Genomic DNA, 23,728 nt, shown 5'->3' with positions numbered 1-23,728 from the left:
GTCTAAATCTGCTCCAATTTAGAAAAACATGGGCAGAAAGATCTCAGCTGTCTTCTTGAAACTAATGGAACTTCTGACAATGGGGTCTGGTGTTTGCTCTGCAGTGCTGGTCAGGCAAAAGCAAACAGCCCTTCTACTGGTGTTCAGTTCCTTTTCACACAGCAGCTTAGTGACGATGGGACCCTTGAAAATAAATGTCAGGGCAGACAGATGGCAAAACTTCAGCATTCCATGTCAATGGCTCTGTTCTCTGTGCTGTTCTCTATGAACAGGACAGGATTTATATCAGCTTTGTGACTTCAGTACTGCTTGTTAGTAATGAATTAATACAAATTAGGAAAGCTGTGATTCACATAATGGAAAATGGTGAGGTAGCAGCAGTGCCTTTAACTACTGCAAACTGAGCAACCATCACTTGCTGCTGGCCTAATGGAAATTCACCTGGCTGCTCTCCCATTCTGCCAGTTTTCTCCCTCTGCAGGTGGTGGGGTGTGTTAGGAGATGGCAATCCACGGGTTATTCTAGCCAGCAGGGCCCTCAGGATCCCAAACCAATTGTTAGCAAAGCAGGCACAACATTTCTGTAGCCAGCAGAGCCAAGGGATAAAAACAAGCTGAGAATCAGGGAGTCATAACTGCCTCTCTGATGCTCCACATTTCCTGTGCCAAACATATGTTGGTATAGAAGAAAGTCTGATTCTAAATACCAAAGTGTGGGCAAGATTTAACTAAAGTTTTCTGTAAAAGAAACCAAAGCTCTAAACTGTTGCTATATTTTACTGCATCTGCTGTGCATATGAGATTGTGTAAAGGGACTGAACCAATATGGAATTATGTTGTAGCTGCCTATAAGAAGTGCTGATACAATCCTAAGGGTAAAACTAAGGTTTGCCATCACTTTGCAGGTAGCAGGCACCGTGTTCTGTTCCTAAGCATTCACAAAGTAATTCTACAGTTGAAGATCTGTTGATTAAAACGTGCAAACCCAAAAGTTTCAATTTCAACTTTACTGCTGGATGTTTGTTAGCAGGCTGGTTTTTTGTCTGAAGAGTAAAAATGTTTAATGTCCTCTGAATTCACAGAATGGTTTGGGTTAGGAGAGACCTGAAGTGCATCCCATTCCCACCCCCTGCCATGGGTAGGAACACCTTCCACCAGAGCAGGCTGCTCCCAGCCTCATCCAACCTGGCCTTGAACACATCTGGGAATGGGGCAGCCACAGCTTCTCTGGGCAGTAATTTTTATTAATAAATAATAGTGAGCTTCAGTACTGTAAAAAACCCAAACAACACAACCCTCTTCTCAACAAACCGTGGTGAGGTTATGGAACTGTTACAGTGACATGTTTGCAGTAGCTGTGTTGGTAAATAGGCACGTCTGCTTTTTAGCACTCTCTTCGCAGTTTATAGCCAAAAGCGCTAAGTTGTTTACTTTTCCTTTTGACAGCGCCTGGTCCTGTAACTATGACTATTTGGATCAGGTAAAACATTTTCATTGCAGATACAATTAATGCCATCTTTTTTTGGTAGCCTGTGACATTTTCAAGTCAAACCCACGGCTGTGGATTCTCACTTAGTGTTTCCATGCTGTTACCAGTGCCCTTCCCTCCTGTTGCCGTGCCCTTGGAGCAGTGGCACTCAGCACTCGGTGCCTGGGTGCTCGTGTCAGGTCACTCGCTAACTCCTTGTGCCCTAGTTCCTCTGAGAAATCTAGGACTGAGCCGAGGTGTGTGCACAACTGCAGCCTGGCTTACCTGGAACTTGGACATTTGAAGCACTCTCCTGATTTTCCATGGATGTTACAAAACTCTGACAATGCCGAGTTACCTTTAGGTTTACCGTGACCCTCAAAAAGCTGTCAGACGTGTATGAGGGATCAAACTTAGATTTATTTTTTTTTTAATTTGCTAATACGGTATCATTTATTAATACAGTATTTTGAGACTAAATTTGAATAGTTATCCAGCACTCTTCTAGTGGTTCTTGCTCACCCTCTAGCACTATTTATCTGCTTATATTCGTTCCATTCTCCTCCTCTCCCCTGGCGCCCGGTGCGTTCCTGAGGGCGCTGCTGGCGGACGGCAGGTGCGGAGCCCGGGTCCCCGCCGCAGGCTGCAGGTGGCCGATGGCCGGCGGGGGCCGATAGCCGGCAGGGGCGGCCGTCCCAGAGCCGGCTCCGTCCTTTCCTTCTCCTCCCTTCCCCTCCGCCTCCCTTCCCTCGCTGCCGGCGGGCGGGAGGTGTTGCCCGGGCAGCTCCGCCCCGCTCCCGCGCGCGGCTCCGCTCCGCGTTTTCCGGGCCGCGCCCCTGCGCTCGTGCGCCGACGCTCGGACGTGCGGGGCCGGCGCCGCTCGCCATTGGCCGCGCCGCCGTAGCCCCATGGGCGTGCGGGCCGCGCATTGGCCCCGCGCGCTGTCACTCAGCGCGTGGCTGCGTCAGGGCCGGGTGCGCGGCCCCGTTCCCTGCTGTGTGCGGGGCCGGCGCGGGGCCGGTGCGGGCGGGGCCGCGCCTCGCTCGTCCCTCGCTAAGATGGCGGCGGCGGCGGCGGCGGCGGCCGTGGCGCGGCTCGAGGGCCGGGAGTTCGAGTACCTCATGAAGAAGCGCTCGGTGACCATCGGCCGCAACTCGTCGCAGGGCTCGGTGGACGTGAGCATGGGCCACTCCAGCTTCATCTCCCGCCGCCACCTCGAGATCTTCACCGCCGCGCCTCCGCCGCCGCCGGCCGGCGCGGACGGGCCGCCGCCCCCGCCTCAGGGAGACCCCGCGGGCGGAGCGGGGGGCGACTTCTACCTGCGCTGCCTCGGCAAGAACGGCGTGTTCGTGGACGGCGTGTTCCAGCGGCGCGGGGCGCCGCCGCTGCAGCTGCCGCGAGTGTGAGTACGCGGGGCCGGCGCTCCGGGGCCCGCCGGAGGCCGCGGGTGCACATGGCGTGTGACAGGCGAGAGCTGCCCCGTCCTGCCGGCACCGCCGCCGTGCCCTCCGCCGTGTCCTTCCCCCGCACGCCCGCCCCGCCGCAGCCCCGCACGGAGCGCCCGGTGCGCGCCGGAGCGGCCCCGGCGCTGGCGAACAGAACCGGGTACACCCCGAGTCCTGTTCGGGGGTGTCGGGGGAAGCCAGCCGGGCGGTTCTGCACGGGGCTGGGCTGTCTGGGATGAGGATCAGCGCTGGGGAAATCCTGTAGCCCCCTCGGTGCTTTGGCAGAACTGGGGGGTTGTTCTCGGTGCTCTGGGGCTTGCTCTGGTTTTAGTGGTAGTTTCTGCTGCTTTGCCTAATTTTAGCGTTTATTCTTATGTGTAAACTGGATCATCCACGTGAAATGCTTATGCTGGCCTTAGCGTTTTGAAATGTTTTCCTTACGTGACAACAAATGTATTAAGAGGTTTTAAACGGCAATACATTCCTTTGCCATTACCAAACATTAACTGTCTGTGCAAAATGATTTTCTAGGGCAGTACGTGGGGCCTGCCCACGACATTTAAAGATGTGTTGAACTGTAAATAAGTGATCTGTGCTCTGAGGAGTCACATGTAGGAAAAGTGAAAGTGTTTTGGTTTAGTGTATTTTAGCTGCCTTGACTAAGAAATACCTAAAACGTTACGAGTGCAGTACCTTTATAAAATACATGCCATACTGACACAGCCTTAATGCCCTACGAGTCTTTGAACTGTGTTTAGGACATTGATGGTGTGTATTTTCTGCTGTGTCGACCTAATGTTAGTTTACTCACCTGGTTTCTCTGTGAAAATCAAATTGTCTTACCTTGCTGCTTTCTAGGAAATGCTCATTCTGAAGGGCTTTAACAGTGCCAGTGTGTAATCCTGAGTATAGTTGGAGGATTTGTTTGACCTTTAACTGTCACTTCTATTTTTGCTTTCTGCTTTTAATATTAATAATTATTCGTCATGTGATTTATCTGTATTTTAATCTAACATATCTATGAAATGTAGATCAAATACTTTCTTCTTTGCAAGCTCTGTGGTATAATATACTAATTGTAAGCACAATTGTGCATGGTCTGTGCTGATTTCAAACAGTCTAGAATGAGATGGAGTAACTGAGTCACTAACATTCTGTTAAATGCTTAAGACCTGAGGAAAAAATAAGTGCTTCTTCTTCATGCTGTCCACTGATTTGTAACTTATTCTAGTTCTTTCCACCAGTGTCGCTTTTCAAGTGGAAAGAAGATTCAAAAGGATTTTTTGTCTCGCCTTTTTTATTGGACAACATTGAAAATTTGCGTGTAGTTAGAATTTCTTCACCAGTGAACATGGGTGGTGGTGCAGGAACTGGCATTTGCTGTGCTCAGGTGACACCATTCCTTGGGCTGTGCACACACAGCCCTCAGTTTCCAGAGCCCTGAGTTGGTGGAAATGGTTATCTCCTGGTTACAAATTGTAGGTGTGGGCTAGTAAATAAAAGGTGCCCCTGCCGGGAGCTGGAGCTACCCTGCTGGGGGGTGAGCGTCACCTTGAAGGGCAGGAAGATTTAGATCAAGTGCTACTTTGTTGCTCTTTAAAAAATAAACCTGTTTCTAAAACACAAGTCTTAGTGGGGTTAATGGGGAAATAGTAGTTTCATTATTTGCAAAGCTTTTTTTTTGTTTTTAACAGTAGTCTTCAGGCAAATTCCAAGTGCTGTCTGCTTCTAGGAAGTCCTTACTGTGACTTGCTGATGACTAAATATTGTTTGTAGTCCTGTTCTTGAGTTTTGTTGTAGATTTAAATGGTCACACTGAAGGTGGTCTGGATTTTAAGAGTCAATCTTACTTACTTCAATATAATGTAAACATTAATTAACAGTTGAAGTGTGATGGGAAGGAAAGTAGTTTTGGTGTGAGCTCAAGATTGATGATTGCCAGCCTCCAGCTCAAGTAATCACCAGATCTATTTTTGTTGTTGTTTAATCCTACTCTGTTGCCAGTAATAAATATGCTTTGCCTGTAACTACACAATCATCGGAAATTTTAATGGCAGGTGAAGTTTGAAAAATTCAGGGTGGCCTGTTCCTTCTGTTTGTTTTTAAGTGATCTTGGAAACCAAGAATGGAGGGTTGATCTCTGTATTGTCTGATTAATAGTGACTTACAAAGGTGCCAAGTACAATACTCTTACAGACTTGAAATGTCTTATTTGCTTTTCACTAGTAATTGTATGGAGTTCAGTGTCCTTGGCCTTTTTTTATTTCAGCACAATGTTTCAATTTGACTGCATTAATAATGTTGCTGAACCCCCTGTTTTTGTAAGGAAACAACAGAAATACACCTTAGTAGTCCCCTGTAAAACACACATTTTAAACATCTGGGCAAATTAAGTTATTAATGTTGGAGTATACACTTACCTGTAATAAAGGCATCTTTTTTCTACAGATAGAAATGTCATGAAACATGGAATTACTGTGCATTAAGATAAGTGTTCTGGTTGCTATTTTTAATGCTTCCCTGGAAGCCTCACTGGCAATTCAAATGTTGAAGTTATCAAGCAGGAGGCAATAGCAGTGGGAGGTGTGTTTTTGTTTTTGCAGTTCTTGACAGACTCCCATCCCTACTTGTGTATGTACAAACCAGCTGTTGTCTTGTGAGATGAATCGAGTGGGGGTGGGGAGAAAAGAGCCATTTTTGAGCGTGTCCAGCAAGGAGCTCTCCTGTCAATGTCATGGCAGATGTGGGATGAGAGAGGTTTCAGAGGCTCCTGCTCAAGGCACCCAGATTAAAGCACTTCTCAATAGTTTCTCAATTATTCTTCTACAACTACCTTTGAGATGCACAGACTGTCCCTCTCTGGTTCGAAAAGTTCATGTTTTCTAATTGGTTTCATCTACTGCTTGTGGAATTTTCCCTGCCTTCAGTGAAAGCATTGATTGGATATATTGCTAGGTAAATCGTAACATCAGTATTTGCTTTTGAGGTACTTGGCTGGAAAAATACCTTTTGTGCTGGGCAGAGCAGTGGTTGTTGCTGGAGCTGTTGTATACAGCTTTTGGAGAGGCAAGATTCCAGGCAGATGAAACTGATACAGCTGGAAAAACAGACAGACTTCTGGGTACAACTGTGCTCTGAAGGAGTGCTTTTGTTTTGTTTTCATTTTTGGGTTTCTTGGATGTGCTTTGTGTATTGGCCTTTCAGTTCACAGAACTCTAGGCATTTTGGACTTCACTGTTCCTAGGCAGTCTTACTCATTTTGACAAACCCATAGGTTTTGTAATTTAGTCATTACTTTTGGTTTTGCTTTTGTGGAAGTAATTTGTGATTCATAAACAAGATACCGTGAACATAAGAACAGCATTTGAAAGTCAGATCAGAGCTGGACTTAGTTCATGACCTGCCTTCAAGGAGTAGCAGATGCCCAGGAAGAAGCATAAAAATAGATTGGTACAAATGACTGCGTTTCCCCTGGTTTGTCTTTTGGATCCAAAGTCAGAGTTCAATTCTTTTTGAGTTAAAATAATTTACTGTTTGCACTTTTTCTCTCTCTTTTTTTAGTAGTTGCGTTTGGGTAAACCTCTTCTATCTGCAGTGTCTTGGGGTAGTGAAATCTGCAATGTAATTGGAGCCTATGTTGGGAGAAATACCTCTTTTTGCTGAGTTTTTGGAACTTGATGCCTGGTAATTTCATTTGATCCAACTGAAGTTCTTTTATAGTAAGAGACAGTAAATAAGTCTCCCATTCTGTCATTCATTCTGCAGACTTCTTTGCATTACTAAGTGTGGGTGCTCTTACAGTAAATGACATCAAGTACATTTTACTTTAGCTTAACGTTTACTGACAAATTCTAAATTAAGCCGATGTAACTGAAAACTAAAATTTAATTTGTTTGTGTTCTTCTGCTTTTCCTCCTGGTAATGCTGAGGGCTGAACCAATAGTTTTAGCTTGCTCTTGTAGTCTGGAGTTATTGCTGCCTTTAAGCAGCAGAAGTTCTGCTGCTGCTGAAAGCTGGTTGGTTCTGAACAAGGATCAAGCATATCTGTTGCCTGGGCCAATTCTTTGTAAAAGTTTATTATGTTCAGTGTTACCTGCTCAGGAAACAGATTGTAAATATATCAGTGCACTTTCTTCTGTCATGTAATTGCAGTTACTTAAATGATGTGCAAAGTTGTGATGTCTGTGTGGTTGGAGCTGCGACTGTACATTTGCTCCATGGAAACATCTGTGGTTTGGCTTAACAGTGGAGGTGAAAGGATCATAACATTTCCTTGGGTAATGTTCAGTAGTAGCTAAGGAAGAACTTGCATTGCTTGAGTTTGGGTTATGTATGGCTTATGTTCAAAAAGTTTTCTTATGAATATAACTGTTGGATACATGGAGCAATCAAACAAAACACATGCTTCATGGAATTTGTGCTGATATATTCTTGCAGTCTATACTTACAGTGTGCTGGAAGTCCCTCAGGTCATGTGGGCACCTGCTTTCTCCCTTCCTTGACACCAGTTTTGACAGAGAGTGGCTCGTCAGGGCAGCAGCTGCCTGAAAGTTCAGGAGACCTTGTGATTGATTTGTGTTCAGAGGTGTGTTTTGGAGCTCCATACCAGCTGTGTTAAAATTATCATTTACAAATTACCTCAGAGCATCAAACTAAGGAACATTGGACTTGGCTGTGATTTGACAGAATCAGACTCCAGAAACTTTTATTTACTGTCTCTGGCAGATGCTGGTCCTGTGCCATAGTGACTAATAAGGTCAATGGGGCTGTGTTTATAGGTGGGTTTTCAGCTACTTTAAAGTAGGATTTGCAAATGTCAAGCTCGGTAGAAATAGTGTTCTCACTTAAGCAGATCTGATTGGAAAGGAGCGTAGGAGGAAGAAGGTAGAGCACATATGATTTGAAATGAAAATCGAGACGAGCGGGAAGTTTCTATTGTAATAATTTGTGTTACAGTTGTTTCTGTCATCTCTTTTTTCATATTTGCCTCTCAATTACACATACCTTCTGAGTGATTTTTTTTTTTTTTGGTGTTAATAAAGCAGTGTTGCAAATTGTCAGACACCAATCAGGTGATTGAGGTAAAGCTTAAACAGTTTATATTTGGATTAATTCACACTTGATATGCTTTTTCTGTTGCTATGATTGATATGTATATGAAACTTCCTTACCCAGTTCTACAATTCTACTGATCCTATGAATGTTCTTACATCTGTAGTTAGGTGTAGGAGTAAATAGATTCTTTGTGTAGTTATATGAAATACTACAAACTGGAAAATCATCTTTATAGTTCTTTATGGTCTGTAAAGTTCCAGTTCTATGGCAGAAGCAAGATTAGTGTCATTTTGGTTTAAAGGTGTAAGGTCAGTATTGAAACTGTCTGTTCCAAGAATTTGCAGTTTAAAGAGAGTTTTGAGATTCTTATTTCAGTTATAATAATGAGGTAGGAGATATGCAAGTTAAATCATTCTTTGCATTGATTAAATCAAAATACCAAGGTGCCATGTTTGAGTGGGATGATACACTTAATCAATAGCAAAAGTAGTAAGTTAAATGAGCTGATAAAGAAAATAAGTTAATCTTTCACCCTGGCTTTTCAAAATAAATGTGTATTATTAATTTGCTTATAGTTAGCTAAGGGCACTGTCTTACAAATATTATTCCTTCATGAAGGGAGATGTGCTTTAGAGAATAATTCTGCTGTGGAGGAGTTCTGCTGTTGGATTTTTCTTTTCATTTTTTTGAGCATGTGCAATTGTAGTGGACAAAGTGAAAGGTTTTTTTTTTGCAGTCATGCCTGAGCCATTCAAAGTAAGGTTATGCTTCTCAATTGCTGTATGTTTCAGTAAATGCAGCAACTCCTCAAGACATCTCAAGTCCCATTAACTTATATAAAATCATGTAAAATACAAGAAAAAATCATTTCAAAGAAAACCATGTATTTGTCACGTGGTGTGAGGCCATGGCTTTTGCAGTTATAAGGAGTTTTCACAGCAGTTCACTAATAAGCTGCTGTCTGTGCTGAAATCCTGGGAAGGTGGTGGGTTTATCTGCTGCCTTGCTTGTTTTCATGGTAAAAAGTTGATGTGTAGTGACATTTGTTTCCTGCGACTTCCTGCCTTTAAGGAGTTTTTTGACCTAGATAAAGCAGTTGGAGAGGAGGAACCATATTTATTCTGCAGCTATTCCACACTGGATGGTGTAGGAATAAATGCTCCATTCTCCAGTTAAGATTCCCTCGCTGCTGTTCTATCACTGAAGGGAGCTGAGGCTTCAGTGAGTTCCACTCAGCGAGCACTTGCAGAGCTGGTGCAAAATTTGTGACACATTATTTTTTATAGGGCAAGACAAGGTCTGTTCATGGCTGGTGTCTGATTCTTCACATTTGTGTGTGTGATTCTGCTGCAGCCCCTGCACGTGCTGCTCTCTCTTCCTAGGTATTGCCAAGCAGAAGATTGGACAAAGCATGGTCTCTGTGTGTGCTCGAGTGCTGGTGGGAGGAAAATTTTCAGTATTCCAAATTTCAGGATGTCTTAATGAATATCAACATGAACACACCACCTTTGTGTTTGTCCATGTGCACCGAATGAAATGAGAACCGTGAGGAGATGGGAAAGCAGTTCTGTCCATGCTGACCCAAATGTTCCTGTTGACCTCAGCAAGGAAGCTCCTGTGGATAAGGATGCTCTTGGAATTGGGAGTTTGGAGAGCCAGAGCAGTAAAGTAAAAAAGCCAGAGTCCTGTCATTATCAGAGTGTTATGAAATGGAACAAAATTAGTATAAAGTTGACTAGAATTAATTTTAATTGAGTGCTGGTTTAAGGCTTAACTTTAAGAATTACAGAAGGAAGCTCCAGCCAAAGCCTTGCTGAAATCAGAAGTGGCTTCAGTGTTGGATCAGACTGCTCAGCACCTTGTTCATTTGGATTCTCTGGGGATGGGGATAGCTGTAACTATATAAAGTGCTTCATGTAGCTACAATCCCATATTGAAAAGTCTGTATTCCCAACAGCAGAACTTATGGAATGCACAGGCTGGTTAGAATAATGTGCAGTGTAGTGCTAAATCATGATAAGAAATACCTGATCACTACTGGATTTTGTGTGATGATTTGGAGTATACGCAATTGCTGATAAATATTTGCAGCGTTGTGAACGTTGTCCTCACAAATAATGAGGACAAAAAAATAGAGTTAATAAATTTTTTAAACCCCAAAACTGTGTCATCTGGAAAAACACACAGGGCAGAACTATAAGGTGGAAAACTGTTCTGCAAAGTAGCAGGAGAGTGCAAGCCATGACTGCGGAGATCATGAGATGCTTGTTCTGAGATGATGTGTCAAGGCACTGATGGGATGCCTGTGTGGAAACTGGGGGTTAGCAACTGGTGCTGGAGCTTCACATCATTCTGGAATCAAATCTGTGTTAAAGAATCGTGCAAAATTGCAACGATTTTAAGTGGAGGATTGCTAAAAAGAATTGAAGGTTGGAAGAAGTCCAGAAGAGTGGGGAGCATAAGGAGTTCACTATGTTTGTTTTATTCTGTTTTTTTCAAAAGGAGTGTGAGGTGGCTGGGTTGGTATAGGTTCGTTTTTATGGGGCTGAATGAGAGTTCTAATGGATCACACACAGGTGTGAAACCAGAAGCTGTAAACTAAATTGTTAAGGTTTGAATTAAGCTGAGTTGCAATAGTTTACTTTCAAGAGTGGTGGGGTATCTGTCTCGCCATCTTCCACTGATAAACAAAAAAAAATCCCTTGCTGTAGTCAGCCCTAGTGAGGAGGTGCAGAGCAGGTATGTCTGGGTGACATATCATGGCATAGGGTTACAAGAGGTAAAGTTGAACCTTCTTCACTTCCTCTGAAAGTCTTTTTTAATTACCTGTCATGGGGTTACAGCAAGAGACCATTTTATTATGTGTTTTAACAAAAGAGTCAATATTTGTCTTGGTTTTAAATTAAAATGACTTCTAAAGCATTAAACATCCAGTTGAGTATTTGTTTATTTGCACTTGTCAGTAGTGTTCTCACACTGATGTTGATGCTTTTGTTCACTATATCATACTCTTTGTATTGGAGGACATTGTACTGTTTCAGAGTAATTTTTGTGTAATATAAAGTGATTTTGTGAAAACTTTTGTTCTTCAAGTAAGTCTTAGATACACCTCATGAGGTATAGGCCATTTAATTCTTGTGATGATAAGAAATCAGGCTAGTGTATAACTAAAAAGGTCTTTACACCTTGTAGTGAACTTAAATTCAAGTTTTACATCACTTAAATGAAGATTAAATGTATGGTTCTGCTTCAGAAATGGTGTGGATGAATTAATCTATTGATAGGCGTTACTTTTAAAATCTGATTTTCTCTGATGTGTTCCAGTATGGGAGCAGGTATTTTGCCTACCCTTTTCCTTCTTTGCTTCCTTTTTTCCCTGTCACAGCTGGGAAAAAGTAGTATAACTTCCTTTGAAGCATCAGTTTCCTCAAAAAGCTGTACCTGAAATGTTGGTGTCTTAGCACAGTGTACAATACGTGTTTTACTACTTGTAAGGTAAAAGTCTGATTGTTTATGAAGATAGAAATACAATTATTTAGCTTTTGTTATTTGTTTTGATGTTTTCTTTGTTGTCTTTTAAGACTGAGAATACAGGAAAAAATAATTTATCACTTTGCATTGTCTTCTGGACGTATATGAGTGTTCTAGGCAGACTATAACTTGAGCAGACAAGACCTAGATGTAGTTTATACACTCCTGTAGTTGCCAAGCTTTTTGGTTACAATCAGTGCAGTAAATACACAAGGGAATTAATTGGGAGGGATCAGCAATGGAACTAGCTCTTACAGAAAATAATTTCCCTCTTTGGGTGATTCTGCAGTCTTCTGGCCTTTCTAGGCGGGTGAAGAAGGCCTGCAGAGCAATGAAGGAGACAGAGAAATAAGATTTTTAAATGAGTAGGGCTTAGAGAAGAGAAGGGTGAATTTACTCACATGAAGTTCTCTGTGGGAATAAGCTGAAATTTGAATCAGAGCAAACTGATTATTTAAGTAAGGAAAAATAATGGTAAAGAGGATAAATGTTCTCAGGCACACGAGGGGATTCTTGGGGTTGCCACATGCAGGGCCAGGAGCTGGGCTGTGCTCTGTGTGGGTCCCTTCCAATTCAGGATGTTCTGTGATTGATTTTAGCATCATACCCCATAGAGATTAGAAACATGGAAGAGGAGAATTCAGTTAATACATGGGAAAGATGAGGACATGGGCCCAAGGTGTTTTGCTTTAGAATATGGGCAGGAGTATTCTGAGGTTTTTAGTTATGTGAAGAGAAATGAAAGGGTGTGCTGGGAGGCTTGAAGAAAGGTGGAAGATTAAGATCATCTCAAGTTTAAGGGCTGGGCTATAATTGTTAGCTTTATAGAGTGTAAGGAGTCTCTGATTTGGATATTTTAACTGGGGAGATGTGATTCAGAAGGATCTGGGGTCTCACTTTTTGGGGACATGGGCTGTGCTTTGGTGAACATCTGAGCTAATCCAAGGTTTCAGTGTTCCCGTGATGGAGCACGGGAGGGAAGGTCCTGCTTTCTGCTCCTGACTGCAGGTTGGGCTGGACTTGGAGCTCATCAGATGTTCATATGGTGCTCCTCTCTGCTTTTTTTTTGCTAATTTTGGGTGCTTTGCTGTTGCATTGAAGTGGCTCCGAGAGAGGTCTGGCAGGCAGTGGAGTACATGGTGGGCCTGCACAGGCTTTGGGCAGCAGTCAGCTGGCTGGAACTTGTGGAATTGTACATTAAGGAATTGTAGTTATAAGAGCTCTTTATGCTATATGAAATAAAAATGGAAAGGAAAAGAAAGATTCTAAACAGTTTAAGACCAAAACGAATTTTGGTGTACTAAAAAAGCACTTACAATGTAATGTAAAAGTGTTTTAATCCTAAAAGTTCTTGTGGCAGCATGCTTTTTGGTAAAGAGGTATGTTAAATTAAAAAAAAAAAAAAACAATTAGAAAGGTGAACCCTGAGTAGACAGGATGCTGACATGACTTGATGGTCTCATACCTTTGGTTGATCTGTGCTTTCTGGCTCTCTGTTTTTATCTGTGAGTAAATGTGAATACACAGAGAAAACATGAGAGAAAAAGGGGTATGAGTTCCTTGGCTGTGCAAGATATTCCTCCATCCCCTAGTGGAGGACAGAGTTCATGTATGGTCTGCATTCCATAGACTAAATCAGCCTGACTCCTGCCTAAGTCCAGCCTTTGCCCCACCAGTTGGTGGTATATTGTGTAGTAGTGGAGTTACAAGCTATAGGGAGAATTGAACAGTAAGGGTATAGTGGAGGTAAATGGTATTGTTAAAAATTTTGTGTTTTTCATTTGTAGTGTGTCCCAGTAAAAAGCCCTTTTATCTCAGAAAGACTTCTCTATCTGTAAGACAGGCAGGTGACTGATTAGAGTTTGTGGAGCATTGTATGAACTGCCTGAAAGGAAAGCATTATTTTTAAGATATTTGTAAAAGCTTCACTGATTTTTACACGTCTTTCATTGCAGGGGCTACATATATGGATAGTGCTTTTTCAGGAAATACACAAATCTGCTGAAGTTGACAATGCAAGTAGGTAACACGAATTTGGATTTCCTGAGGTGTCTTTTGAGGGCCTCAGCTTGATAGGTTATAGAAACATCTGCAACAAAGTGTGGTTTTTGCTTCTTTATGCAGGAAAGCTAATACAGAGTGCCAGCAAAGGGAACCATGCTCGTAGTAATTCAGTCAGTGAGTTGTTGCAGCCTTGCAAAACTACTTGGGTAGCATGTAAATAAATAAAACTTGTAAATATCTGTGCATGAGCTTCCTGCTCTGATGGAACTGAGTGCTCACCTTCACTCTGAGCCTTCTTCCAGGGGGGATGAGGTGCAGCATTTCAGGAAAACCACCCCTTGCAGGAGGAGCAGATGATAACAGATTGTCACCCTTCCTTTCTGTGCAGTGTTTGGTGGACTTGGATGCTGACAGAAGTTAGTAAGAGGGAGTTACTTAAATGATCATCAATCAAAATTCTGTTTATCACTTCCACAGATGAAAGCAGTAAATAATGCATTAAGCAAAGAGGCGTTCAAGGAAGTGAGTTGTTTTCTTTCCTTAGGTGTGTGAATGTCCTGGGTGTGGCTGGGTTAGGCTCACATAAGGTTCTTGAGGTGTTTCTGTGTGGTCTGCCTGACATGGTCATCACTTTTGACACACTTACTTTGGAGAAATAGCCAAAGCACTTGTGTGGGCTGACCCAGGAGAGTTTTTTTTTTTATCAGGTAGAAGGGTGTTTTGGTCTTCTCCACACTTTCATATTACTGAACATTTTGCTTTTAGTAGCATCAGGGGCTGCGAGGCAAACACTGACTTTGTGTTAAATGCTGTGACAATCCCACTTTGAAGAGCGTGCAGTACATTCTGAAGTAACTTTATTAAAATTACTGGATTGGTGGTAAGATTCTCATAGAAGGCTGAAATGCATCCTCATGCAGCCTTGCTCTCAGTGATACTATCAAGATCCTGGCACCACTTGTGCAGCTGTATTGCTGAGTGGAAGAGCTAATGCAGAGTTTGAGGTGGTTCCCCTCTGCTGGGAATGCAGGTTCTGAAATGAATGCAGGGCTGAAGTCTTAAGTATAGGGTGGGCTCTACAGTTTGTGGTTGGGTGCAGTATTATTCATTCAGCTTTCTAGATATTGATAATTGACACAGAAATTTTGGACATGGAAACCACAGTGTTTCAGTTAAAATGTTCACGTGACAGGCACATGTAGCAACACCGGAAAGAGATGAAATAGGTAAAAACCACAGGAGAAGTTCAGTTGTTTGTTTATCCTCTTAAATTGAAATTCAGGCCTTTTTAAAACCTTTTCTTGGTATTGGTCTGCATGTAAAGCTGAGAAATGCAACTAGTCTGTGAATATTCACCCTTTCTGTAACAAAACTTCATTAGAATTGAGATTCTGCCAGAGCTGCTAGAACTTTAGAAAATATACAGTTTTCTTTATTTCTTCCCCTGTTTTCTTTCTTGAGACTTTTTGGTGGCCTAAGATGCTATTTTCATGTATAGTAATTTTTCCTTAACTGCATCATAGGATATAGGGAATATTACCTCAGATGGAAAAAATTGGCACTAACTGTTAAACCATCACACAATAAAATTTAAAACCTCATTCACAGTTGGGAGGAGAGCTTAGATCCTTCCACCTTTCTGTGTTTAAACATACAAGTTAAATTCAAAGCAACTCCTGATGAAGATTTTAAATTTCCTTCATAAATTTTGGCCTGCTATGAATGGCTTTTGCTGTCTCCTGCAGTGCAGGCAGCCAGAGCACTCATCTACCAGCACACCCTTGCACACAGATGTTGACTTTCCTGTCAGAGTGAAATAGCCCTGCTTGTTTTATGGGGTGGTTATTCTGAGGTTGGAAGATTGTTGAGCCTGGAAGAGATCACTAACCCCAGCTTGCTACTTAACTATAAATAAGTTTGCTCTGCTGTGGACTAGTAAGTACTCAAGATTCTTACGTGAGGTTATTCACTCTTATCTAGGGCTACCAGCAAACTGGGTGTTTTGAAGCCTTTAAAGAAAAGGAGCATGCAAGCCTTGCAAAAGAGTCAAAGAAACATCTGAATATAAATAATTCAGTCCTCAGCCAGAAGGATAAAATGAAAATCTGTAAAAGTTTTAAGTTTGGGGGTAGTGTTTTAAAATTGTTTTGGCTTAATAGTAGCTGAAGGAAAGATTATTTGTGTTAGTCTATGTGCATTCTTTGAGTTAGCTGCAGTATTGCTGAAAAGTGCGCCATAAAATAATTGAACTTTATCTGAAGAGCTGGAAAGCATGGTTACATAGAATACAAAATAACCCTAGTGTGGGAGAGTGTGATTTTGACTATGGAGAAACTGAGTAAGGTGGTTTAATCAAAAATGTTTGTAAAAATCTGGCTTTTCCACAGTTTTTGAAATGAAAAAAAAAAAAGAAAAATCCTGGTGGTGTGGAAATGAACCTGGGAGATGGCAATGTGGGAATATATGGTCTGGGTTTATTTGTTTGGGAGGCTCAAGGAGGCAGGATGTGTTTTTGGTAATTCTCATAATGCTCAGACTCTGATTCCATTCTTCTACTGAAAGGTGTTGATGTGCCTCATCCCCAAGGAAACTCTTGGTTTTTGCAACTTGTTCTTTTTGCAACAACATTTTATATTACAGCACTTGGTGGTTTTCTTGTTCTTCCAGTAAAATTCCTTATCTGGAAGGTCAGAGTAGTTCAGGGTTATTAATTACTTGGAGATAGATGTAGGTAAGGCCCAGGTGGGTTGGGAGCCTGTTGCAGTGACATTGCACTTCAGCTGGGACATCCCTGGGCTCCCGTTAGGGAAGCACTGGTTACTGGGTGTGGTACACCAGCACAGTTCTGTCCTCCTTGTGCTGTTTTGTTCTTATGGGAGCTGCTTGTTCCAACTTTCCCCAGGAGATGTAAAGAAGAGAATTTATACAACTGGCCTATGTTTTTATAGGGATGTTTTGTGGTAAATGAATTGCTGACTGAGAGCATACTGACAGTATCTGACACAGCAAGGAGCTGGACTTAGTAAGTTCTTCACTGAATGAAGGAGACTTTTATTTTTAAATCCAAAAGGTCCTTGGATACTTGTGATGGTTCACACCATCTTTAAGTCATTAGAATAACCCTCTTAAAGATGTTCTAAATGGAGACAGGATTTGACTTGTGCAGGTAATGATTTAATACGAAAATACAAAGGAAAGAGCAATCTTTCTGAGGGATTTGAAAGGAAAATACTACATGGTAGGTATTAAAAAGGAAGTAAATAGATCTAACAGTAGCTACTGGTTTGGGTGCAGAAGAGGGGGTGATCCTTCCCCAAAGCACCTGTGTGTCAGCAGCAGAAGCAGCATTCTTGTACAGCTTTGACAGGAGTGGAAATGGCTGGAGTGGGGAGGCAGAGCTGGCTGCTGCAGACAGCATGTGTTTGAAGTTGAATATTTGAGCTCCATCTGAATCTGGGTTTTCCCTCCCCGAGTTCTGGAGTCTTTAAACATCACCATTGCATTTCACTGTCATCTGGGCCACGGGTGACATGGTGTTGTGTATTACTGTGTTTGTGCACAGAGGAGTTGTGCACAGCTTCAGAGGCTGCTGAGCAGTTGAAATGTGTGCCTGCATCCAGGCACAGAGTGGCCTCGAGGAGCCCCAGACACTACAGTAGTCATTTTATGTAATCTTGGATAAACTGAGTCTGCTGCTTTTAAAGGTTGCTTCACACTACCACTGGTTATATTTAATATAAGCTCTTGAAGTGAGCTAGTGCCAAGCAAAGCATTGTTTGGAGTATGGAGAAATAACCTGGGAGCCAAAATTAGCCTGTGTTCGTGTGGAGTGGTGTGTGTTTCGTCAGGGCTGCCCAGATCATGTCGTCCCTGAAGGCAGCACATTTCAGCTCGAAATGTTTCAGCTATTACCACATGGAACATGCTGGGGCGTGGTGCCAGTAACATACGCTGAACATGTGACCAGCACATGCCCCCACTTCAGCCTAGGCCATGAATTATTTACTTTTTGTTACAAGCTGTTTATTTTTGAGAGGTTTTCTCCCTTCTGTCACTGCCAAGCACTGAGCCTTTTGTTTCCCTTTTAGTTTGTTTCTATTTCTTTTTTTATCTTCTTTTCTACTCTTGCTGTTAATTCTGTATTTCTGAAATTCTCTGTTGTGTTTACCACCACTTCTATTTTGTTTGTACTCATTCTCTTAGGATGTCATCCCAGGTAATTCCTGTGGTAATGTCATTGAAACTGTGGAGACAAGTCTGATTATTTTCAACTTGTAATTGAGAGATAAAATGACCTTACACTTAATCTTTTGGGACTTTGTCTATATTCATTAGTTAGCTGTGATAGCTCTTCTCTGTGTCAATTTTTCACTGTTATGTTTCACTTCTGTGAAATGGCAGGGTTTCTCCCTCATCCCTTGTCATCTTTAGATGTTAGATAAATGATGTGAAGCAGACACTCTATAGGCCTTTTCTGATTTTAAACTGATTTTTGATGACAGCTCAAGTTCCCAGACTTCTTGTGACTCTTCATTTGCAGTACCTCTGTGCTGTGGATTCTGATACAAAATGAGCGAGCACCAACCCAGACTGATGGGCTGGGGAGGTCTGGAGAGCAACAGTAGATAAAACTTTAATGTAAATACAAATATAATGCACCTTTGCTGTGTGTTTCATAACAATTTAGGGAGTGTTTCCTCTTGGATGGGATCAGGCTTGACACAAAATTAATTGGACTTGGTGAGCTTTTCAGAATGAATCATCTCGTAGTTATTTGTGTGCACTGTAGGTAACAGGCTTAGCATTGCATGCTTCTTTATATAGATTATTCTTTTAAATTCAGTTTTCTCCTGGAAGCACACTGATTTAAAGGATACACTGCTACAGAAGACTTTTGCTTCTCATTTTAAGTATGTTGTTAAACTTGATTTTTCAAGCATTTGCAATAATTAAAAGTATTTTTCTCATGGTTCCTGTTTTTAGAAGCCTTTTTTTAACATTGACATTAGATCTCTACAGTAGTACAAGTTCATTAAAACAGCACTTCCTCCTTGTTTTAACCATACCTTTCAGTAAAATTCAAGCCCTGAAGATAAACCGTAACTAACCCTTTGGTATCTAGGTTAGTTAAAACAAACTCATTGGAAGTTAGAGCTGAAAGAACCATCCTGCCCTGCCCTGTGTGAGAGCTCTGGTGTTCACGTTGTGTTCTCAAGTCAGATTAGTTTACTGGTGGACCTGAAAAACAATCCCTGTGAAGAGAAGGGGAGAGGCTTGAATCGATTTAGTTTTCTGTCAAGTCAGAAGTGCAACTTTTTCCATTGCCAGATGGGAAGATATTAATATAAGAAGGATAATGTGGTTTTATTAGCATTTCGTAGAATCATAGAATTTTTTAGTTGGAAATGATCTTCAAGGTCATTGAGTCCAGCCATTGACACAGCACTGCCAAGGCCACCACTAACCCACGTCCCCAGGTGCCACAACCACATGTCATTTAAATCCCTCTAGGGATGGTGACTCTTCCACTGCCCTCAGCAGCCTGTGCTGGGGGTTGACCACCCTTTCTCTGAAGAAATTTTTCCTCACATCCAGCTTAAACCTCCCATGGCACAGCTTGAGGCCATTTCCTTTTGTCCTGTCCCTCGTTCCCTGGGGGCAGAGCCTGATCCCACCTGGCTGCATGTCCCCCCTGAGCCTCCCAGCTCCCTCAGCTGCTCTTGGTGCTCCAGCCCCCTCCACAGCTCCATTCCCTTCCCTGGACATGTGTCAGCCCCTCAGCGTCTTTCTTGTAATGAGGGGCCCAAAACTGGTCACAAGATTTGAGGTGTGCCCAGTACAGGGGACAGGCACTGCCCTGCTCCTGTTGTCACACCATGGCTGGTACAGGCCAAGTGCCATTGGCCTTCTTGGCTACTTGGGCTGATGTTCAGTACCCCCGGGCCCTTTTCCAGCCACTCTGCCCCAGCCTGGATCACTGCATGGGCTGTTGTGACCCAAGTGCAGGACCCAGCACCTGGCCTGGTTAAACCTCACAACCATTGGTTTCAGCCCATGGATCCAGCCTGTGCAGATCCCTCTGCAAAACCTTCCTCCTCTCCAGTAGAGCAGCATTCCCAGCTTGGCATCATCTGCAAAACAGCTGAGGGTGCCCTCAGTCCCCCTGACCATGGGTAAAGATGTTAAATATGGGCCCGTGTGAAGGTTGTCTCTTCTTGTCTTATTCTTTGTGATTCCTGATTCTGTCTTCAGGGTCTACCACTGCCCTGGGCAGCCTGTGCCAGGGACTACCACCCTTTCTGTGAAGAAATTTTTCCTCATATCCAGCCTAAACCTCCCTGGCACAACTTGAGGCCATTTCCTCTTGTCCTGTCTGTCATTCCCTGGGAGCAGAGCCTGACTTTCACCTGGCTGCACCCTTCTGTCAGAAGGTCCCCCCCCGAGCCTCCTTTTCTCCAGGCTGAGCCTGGAGCACTCCTTATGCTGGCTCTGGCACCTCTACATCCCTTGTGGGCAGGCAGGTTCTCACACTAACCCCAAAGTACTTTTTTTTTTCTTGTGAAACATTGTTTTGCTGGGTCAGTTGGTGCTGCTTTGGTTGGTTGTATCACTGAGGGGTTTAACAGGCAGAGGTGTCCTGGTCACCTCCTCCCCAGGCAGGGGCAATCCTTAGTGCTTCTGGTCGTGGGTTCACAGTCACAGATGTGAGCCACAAACCCTGGAGTAAGAAAAAAAAAAAAGGAGATCACTGTGGACAATTAAGTTGGACTGGAAAAACAACAAAGTTGTGCTGGTGCTATTTTTAGTAGGTCCAGAGTGTTTGTGTGGTTGATGGTTCTCGTTTTGCTCTTCACCACAGGCATATCTTCAAATAAAGATATTTGATAAGAAGTTTCTGTAGTCTCTGTTAAAGTTTGTGTTTTGTTTTCTGAGCGGTGATGAAGAATTCAAGGCTCTTGATGTCTTTCAAGCTCTCTCTGTATGAGGTAAAGGTGTCGTGTCTTGTTACCTTTGCAGTTCTTGGAGAAAAGTCACTAATTCTCCTGGCACTTTCATATAAACTGGTGTTTTCTCAGGAGAGTGAGCAAAACTGAGTGAAAGATAAAATTTATAAATTAACTAATTAATCCTCATAAGGTCTTCCTGATGTGATTCCTGGTGATGATTAAAGGAGTGGTAATTTAAAAATACCTCATGCATCTTTTTCACTCTAAAAAACATAACAAACAAAATTGTGCATTAAAGTTAACCTAATGAGCAGCTTATAAAAAAATTCTGATGATTTCTTATTTTGAGAAAGAATGTTGAAAAAATGCAGGATTATACAGACTGGTTTTAATCATCTAAGGTGTCTGCTGTCTTAGTTTTTAGCTTTTCTGACTTAAATCCTGCATGTTGTTGTTGTGTACTGGGAAGGTGTACATATTATGAAAGTGCTGGGTAAGGCCATGGTCATGCCCTCCAGAATTGTTAACTGAAATATGAATCTAAGAGACATTTTATCATCTCCGTTTTTGCCTTGCTTTTCCTTAATAGGATTTAGAATATTAGTCTTTTCCAAATGGGTATTTCTAAGTGTCTTGGTCACCCTAGTACACAAAGATTAAAATAATTAGATGTATGAGTTAAAAACAAGGAAAATGGACTCTACATCTTTAGTAGTATTTGTTGCTACTTCAGTATTTATGGTAAATTTAACTTTGGGGTCGCCTTGGTTATTATGGGAAATGACACTTTTTTTTTTTTTTTTTTTTGGTGGTGCTTCTTATACTGACTTAGGGATTGAAAAAAAGCATATATTCTCAGGATAAAAGTTTTTTTGTTGTTACTGACAGAAATGTAGTATAATGCTGTACACATATAGGAAAATAGGAAACATTATCTGTAACTAGGGATTAACATTTCATTTCACCACAGCACATCTTTCTGAAAATCAAAATCTTTCAAATATCAGTTGGTTCTTAAGTGTAAATGGAAGCATGTTAATTTAAGTACTGTGAAAATTAGTGTTTGCAGTTCTCTTTGTGCAGCAGCATATGCATTGAACTCATTTGCATCTTTTCAGCTTTGCCAGACAAGGTACATTCTGCAGTGGAATTTTGAAGTAATCCTATGACTGCTGAAATTGTTAAATGTGCAATCCTAGGTTGTAATTTCACTACAAAAAATTATGAATTTGTAGCAATCAATATTTGTGCATGACAGAAATGTAATTTTAACAGCAAATGGTGTTCTGCTAGAGGAAAGATCCACCTTACAGATGTGTGGGGAATTTATAATAATAAATGATAATTTGGAGGATTTTTGTTATATGACTGTTTTGACAGTTCCGTTGAGGGAAGATGCTCAGTTGATAAACTGAGGAAGCCTGACTTAGACAAATGTCACTTGCTTTTCCAGGGAGGGTGGATATAAGGCACCTTGCTTTATCTCTGTGTAGGAAAGCTTTGCAAGTTTCTGCTCATCCAGGGAAGTTTAATTGTTTGAGCAGTTTGGCAGGATTATCCTCTGCTTAAGAATCTTTCTGGAATTGATTGCAGCTCACTGTTTTCAGCATTTCAATCATTTTATAAACTTAACTTCATTAATTTGCATGCTCCAAGGGAGAGTAAGCTCAATATTAATTTTTATTCTGGAAGTCTTTGACTGATACTGTGTCAGTTACTGCCTACAAAGTTGCTTTGGCGTGTCTTGCAGAATGACCAGAGGTTAAAGCAGAATGGAACAATGTATTATGTACCAGGAACATTTTTTTTGCTTTTAGTTACTCTGTTTCTAGAAAATTCAATGGTGTGCAAGAGCTAAATCACAAAATAATATCATTTTTTAATTTTTTTTGAAACTAAATCGAAAGAAGCTGCTTTCAGGACGTGGTTGGTTTATTCTCAGAAACTGTCAGATTGGGTTTGGGTCACACAACCTAAGGAGGTGCTTTTGCCATCACCCTCCATCCCACGTTCTTTGTTGTGTGGGATTGATCTGGTCTTTGTGGATTCTGACACTGCAAGAATGCAGTTAGAGTAAACCCAGGCTGAAAAGTGTACACTGGTGTCCTTGGTTTACATAGGACAAGAAATCAAAAGTGGAAATAGTGCTTCCATCACTAAAGCAGTTCGGTTATTGGGGGAAAAAAAAATAAAAAAAAGGAAATTTAAAAATCTGCCTGTTTCTGGCCAGTGAAAGATTTTTCAATTTCATTCTGTTGGTATAGGACAGGGTAGGAATCTGATTAATTAAGAACAACAGATATAACACAGATAAACAAAATGAAAGGGAGTCCTTCAGTATCACCATGGGCAGGATGTGCCCTGGTTATTGAGCACCTCCAGGTGTGCACTGTGGGGATGTTTTCAGGTGCCTCTGCACAGAACAAGTTACAGCAGTGAGTAACACCTGTAGTAACCTGACAGCTGTTTGTCACCTGGAGCGAGCAACTCCTTGGTACTCAAGGAAAGCAAATGAAGATTCTTTTCTCTCCCCATACTTTTCAGTATTAAGATAGAAGTCTTAGCTTTTTCTTCTTTATTTTTAATTGAAATATTGCTTTAATTTTCTTCTGTTCGATAAGAGGGGAAAAAAGTCCTGCTTCTCACAGATTCACAGGAAATGAGGTTTGTGGTGTTTAGCATCCTCAAACCCTTCAGTATTTAACTGTATAGATTTTAATTAGAATGTATGCATTTAATAAACAGTTTTCATGGTGTAATAGTAAAGTACTGATGAAATGAAAGTTTCTTTAGCTCTCTTCGGGAAAATGTGATGGGTCTTAAGATGTGTGTGTGTATGTGTTACTTTTTACCATGTAGGTTTCACAGCCACTACTCCTGTGCTCCTTAAACAGCTCCTCTTGTGTAACAAACTCTGATTGAGCTACTTAAGTCTAATTTAATGAACTAATCTCCCTTTTCCTGGAGACATGTCTCTCACTTGATGTTTTGCCTCAAAGTGGTCGTAGAAAAAGGAAGAACTGGGGGATGATCCAATGGTTTGAACAAAGATTGGGTGTTGGGAAAAATATGTTCTGTTCCCAACTCCATTGCACACTTGCCAAAACGGCTTGGCCAAGTCACAAATCCATTTAATCTGTTTTTGAAAATGGGAATAATACTTCATGGGCAGGCAGATGATGAAATTTCAGTGCTCTTTTCCAGCAGTTTTTATCAGGGAAGAGCTTTGCCTTGTCTTTTAAAACCAATCCCTTGGGTTTTGAAGGGGATTACTTGGTG

At 41.9% G+C, this 23,728-nt stretch overlaps 1 protein-coding gene across 1 annotated transcript in view; it reads left to right on the top strand.

Annotated features, from left to right (window-relative positions):
* The first annotated feature begins 2,375 nt into the window (after nt 1–2,375).
* FOXK2 (forkhead box K2) overlaps nt 2,376–23,728 on the top strand; it is a 45,881-nt gene continuing 24,528 nt past the window's right edge. Inside the window, exon 1 of the mRNA XM_062506069.1 lies at nt 2,376–2,869. Within this exon, the coding sequence (XP_062362053.1) occupies nt 2,376–2,869 (494 nt within the window). The remainder of the gene's footprint in view (nt 2,870–23,728) is intronic.

Source organism: Cinclus cinclus, chromosome 20 (genome assembly GCF_963662255.1).
Source record: "Cinclus cinclus chromosome 20, bCinCin1.1, whole genome shotgun sequence".
NCBI classification, from domain to species: Eukaryota; Metazoa; Chordata; class Aves; order Passeriformes; family Cinclidae; genus Cinclus; species Cinclus cinclus.
This window is presented reverse-complemented; position numbering and strand designations above follow the sequence as displayed.